At 63.8% G+C, this 2,958-nt stretch overlaps 1 protein-coding gene across 1 annotated transcript in view; it reads right to left on the minus strand.

Moving 5' to 3' along the window:
- Positions 1 to 1,391, minus strand: part of MNEG_11604 (hypothetical protein) — a gene marked incomplete at both ends in the record, with an annotated part of 2,659 nt that extends 1,268 nt beyond the window's left edge. The window contains 4 exons of the mRNA XM_014039925.1: positions 99 to 190; positions 537 to 716; positions 1,005 to 1,101; positions 1,240 to 1,391. Coding sequence (XP_013895379.1) covers positions 99 to 190; positions 537 to 716; positions 1,005 to 1,101; positions 1,240 to 1,391 — 521 coding nt within the window. The remainder of the gene's footprint in view (positions 1 to 98; positions 191 to 536; positions 717 to 1,004; positions 1,102 to 1,239) is intronic.
- Between the last annotated feature and the right edge of the window lie 1,567 nt (positions 1,392 to 2,958).

Genomic DNA, 2,958 nt, shown 5'->3' on the forward strand with positions numbered 1-2,958 from the left:
GGGAGAGGGAGAGGGAGAGGGAGAGGGATGCGGAGCGGTGATGCATGCAAGGGGGATTATTTGTAAAGGTTGGGGCTCTCAACTGCGGCCCCACGCACCAGTAGGGGCCTGCCGCACGGGGCTGGCCGGGGGCTGGGGGCTTGGCCAGGTCGTCGGGCGTCTTGCCCGCCAGCTGGAAGGTGGGGCCGACCTGGAGGAGGGGGGGGGGACGTGCGCGCGTGCACAGATGGGTCAGTGCAGGGTGGCAGGAGTGCTGGGGGGGCGCACGTGCGTGCTCATGTGAATGGTGGGTGCAAAACGGCTTGCCGCTACGCCCCTCCTCTCCTCGTGTTCCTGGGTGTGCCAGGCCCAGCTGGAAGCCACACCCTGGCGTCCCTTCGCGCTGGCCTTCCGGCCAGCCGCGCACAAAGCACCGTGGGTCAAAGCGACCAGGAGCCACCCATGGGCCTCCAACCATGCCCGCAGAGTCCCCCGCTGCACCTCAGCTCTCCCTGCTCACGTACCCCGACCCTGCCACCCCAGTCCAAGCCACCCACCAGCAGCTTGCTGGCCGCGGTGTCGGGGTTGCTGCGGCGCACGGGCCAGGGGAGCGCCACCATCTCAAAGCTGGGGCCCTTGCCGGCAGGGGCCGCCACGCCCGCCTGCGCCAGGCAGGTGCCCACGGGCGCCTTGTTCACGGCCCCGGTGTTGGCATAGTTGCACACGCGCACGCCCTTCTGCGTTGACGGTTGGCGGTCGGCGGTTGGCGGCGGGGTGCGGCGTGGTTGGGGCCGCGAGCCAGGGGGCCCAGGGCGGGGGGGAAAGGGAGAGGGGAGCGCAGCGGGCGCAAGCGGAGGGCAGCAGGCAGCAGGCGGTGTGCTGGGTGCGGCCTGCACCGCCGCAGCTGCAGGTGCCCTGCACATGGGCGGCATCAAACGACACGACCGCGAACCCCCCTGCCCTCCTTCATGAAGCCCCTTCCGCTTTGTCCCCCCCCCTCCTGCCACCATGCACACAAAGCTCACGGTGAGGTTCTTGGCGTCGATGGGGAGGTACTTGGCGCGCACGCAGAAGAGGCTGCTGGCAGGCTGGTACTTGAGCACGGTCTGTTTCTGGACATACCTGCCAGTTGGGGGCGGATTGGGAGGGGGCGACTAGGGGGAGGGACACACGGAAGCAGCGGCGCGCAAAACGGCGCGAGCGCGCAGTGCTCGCCAGGTGGCCCACGCGCGGACGGAAGCCGGGCGCGCGGCGCCTCACCAGGGGGCTGAGATGAACTTTGCCAGGTCAAAGCCAGCGACGCTGTCAAACTGCTTGGGGGGGCAGAGCCAGGGCTTGATGCTTGCAGCCTGGGCGGCACCGGCCAGTGCCAGCACCACCAAGAGACCCATGCCCAGGGATGGCTGGCTCATGGTGCTGCGTGAAACTTGAGTCCGGCTCAAATGATACAACCGAGGTGAACTGCGGGGAACAGAAGCCGCGTCCTATCGCCCCCTGTCGTTCTGCGTGGATGCTTGCGCGGTGATGTGCGTTCTGGTGACGGAGGTTCTGGGCTGCTTGGTTTAATCAAACACTCTAGTAGTGCCGAGCGAAATGTACACCACATCACCCAGGTCCATCCTGAGAACTGGGAACCTGGTCGTGCACACTTCGACGGCCAGCAGGGAGCTACTCTCACCTGGCTGGCTCATGCAGGTTATGTCACCTTCCAACCTGCAGCTGCGGCCATCAGAAGCTTGAACTACGAGTTCGGCTGGGTTACCCTCAACCAAGTGCTGAGAGTAGTGGCAAAAGGGGGAAACCAGCCCAAGGGCCCTCCCAACCCACACGTGCTGCAACAATGTGCACAGAAACGCGTTTTTGAGATCCAGCGGACCCATGCCTGCTGGTATGTGCATACAAAGAAGCATCAGGGCCCCGCTGCAGCGACCAAACCCTGCGACAGTGATCCAGGAGGGCCTGGCAGCTCGTCCCTCCCAGCCTGCAGGCCTGCCCTGATGAAGAACCGCCGTACCGCAGAGCAGCCAATGCCACACACTTACCAGGGCAGCAGCGCATCCAGCCCTGCCGCCCCATTTTCCTTCTGCAGGCCGGCAGATTCACACAAACAAAGCGCGTCGAGCCCTGCCCCGTACGCCGGCACGCCCCGACATCGAGTAGCACCCCCGGTCTAGGCAGCACGCGCGCGCAGGCCAAGCTTGCGCTTTTTGGTCACAGTTCGTTGCTCGTTGACAGAGCCTTGCTTCTTCCTCACGCTACCAGGAGAGCTCTCGTCTGGGGAAAGCAAGCGCCCACTGGCCCGATGCAGCTACTCAGCTACTAGAGCTGCAGGGCGTAGGCTTGCACCGCACCAGCAATGTCATTCCAGCTGGTTGCTTTCTCACATCAACTCTTGCTTGCTTTTTGGTGGGTTTTGACAATCCAATCAGTGCGCACAAACCATTGTACCGAACACCTCGAGCGCGCTCCAGCAGCCCCTTTGCTGTGCTTAGCCACCTCCTCCGCTCTTGGAGCTTTATCATAGGTGCTATTTAAAGCAGGTTGACGTGCCGGCTGGGTCTTCGTGGGCAGGCCCCGCCCCCAGCGACAATTTACGTAATTGGGGGTGAGCAGGCACTTGCACCTCCAGGCTTCACCAGGCGGTGCACGGCTTAGGCCATTGTGATAATGCCGTTATGCTGCTAACGGCCTGGGAGCAGGCAACGGGCGCACGTCGAAGCTAGGCCATCGAACAACCTTCTCGACCAACCCTTCCCATGTAATATGCTGTAGCCTGTCTCCGGAGGACGCTGAGGGGGGCTGAGGTGGTGCCAGGTGAGAGTGCAGGCTGGGGGTGGCGGCTTAGAGCAGCTCCGTTGGGACCCCCGCATGGTGAGGGAAGCAGCCAGGCATGCATGTGTGGGCCTCGTTTTGTGCATTCTGGTTTCAAAAACCAGCTTGCTGATCAGCAAGCTGGTGGAAGTGAAGGCAGCATGCAGC

This window comes from Monoraphidium neglectum (genome assembly GCF_000611645.1).
Source record: "Monoraphidium neglectum strain SAG 48.87 unplaced genomic scaffold scaffold02824, whole genome shotgun sequence".
NCBI classification, from domain to species: domain Eukaryota; kingdom Viridiplantae; phylum Chlorophyta; class Chlorophyceae; order Sphaeropleales; family Selenastraceae; genus Monoraphidium; species Monoraphidium neglectum.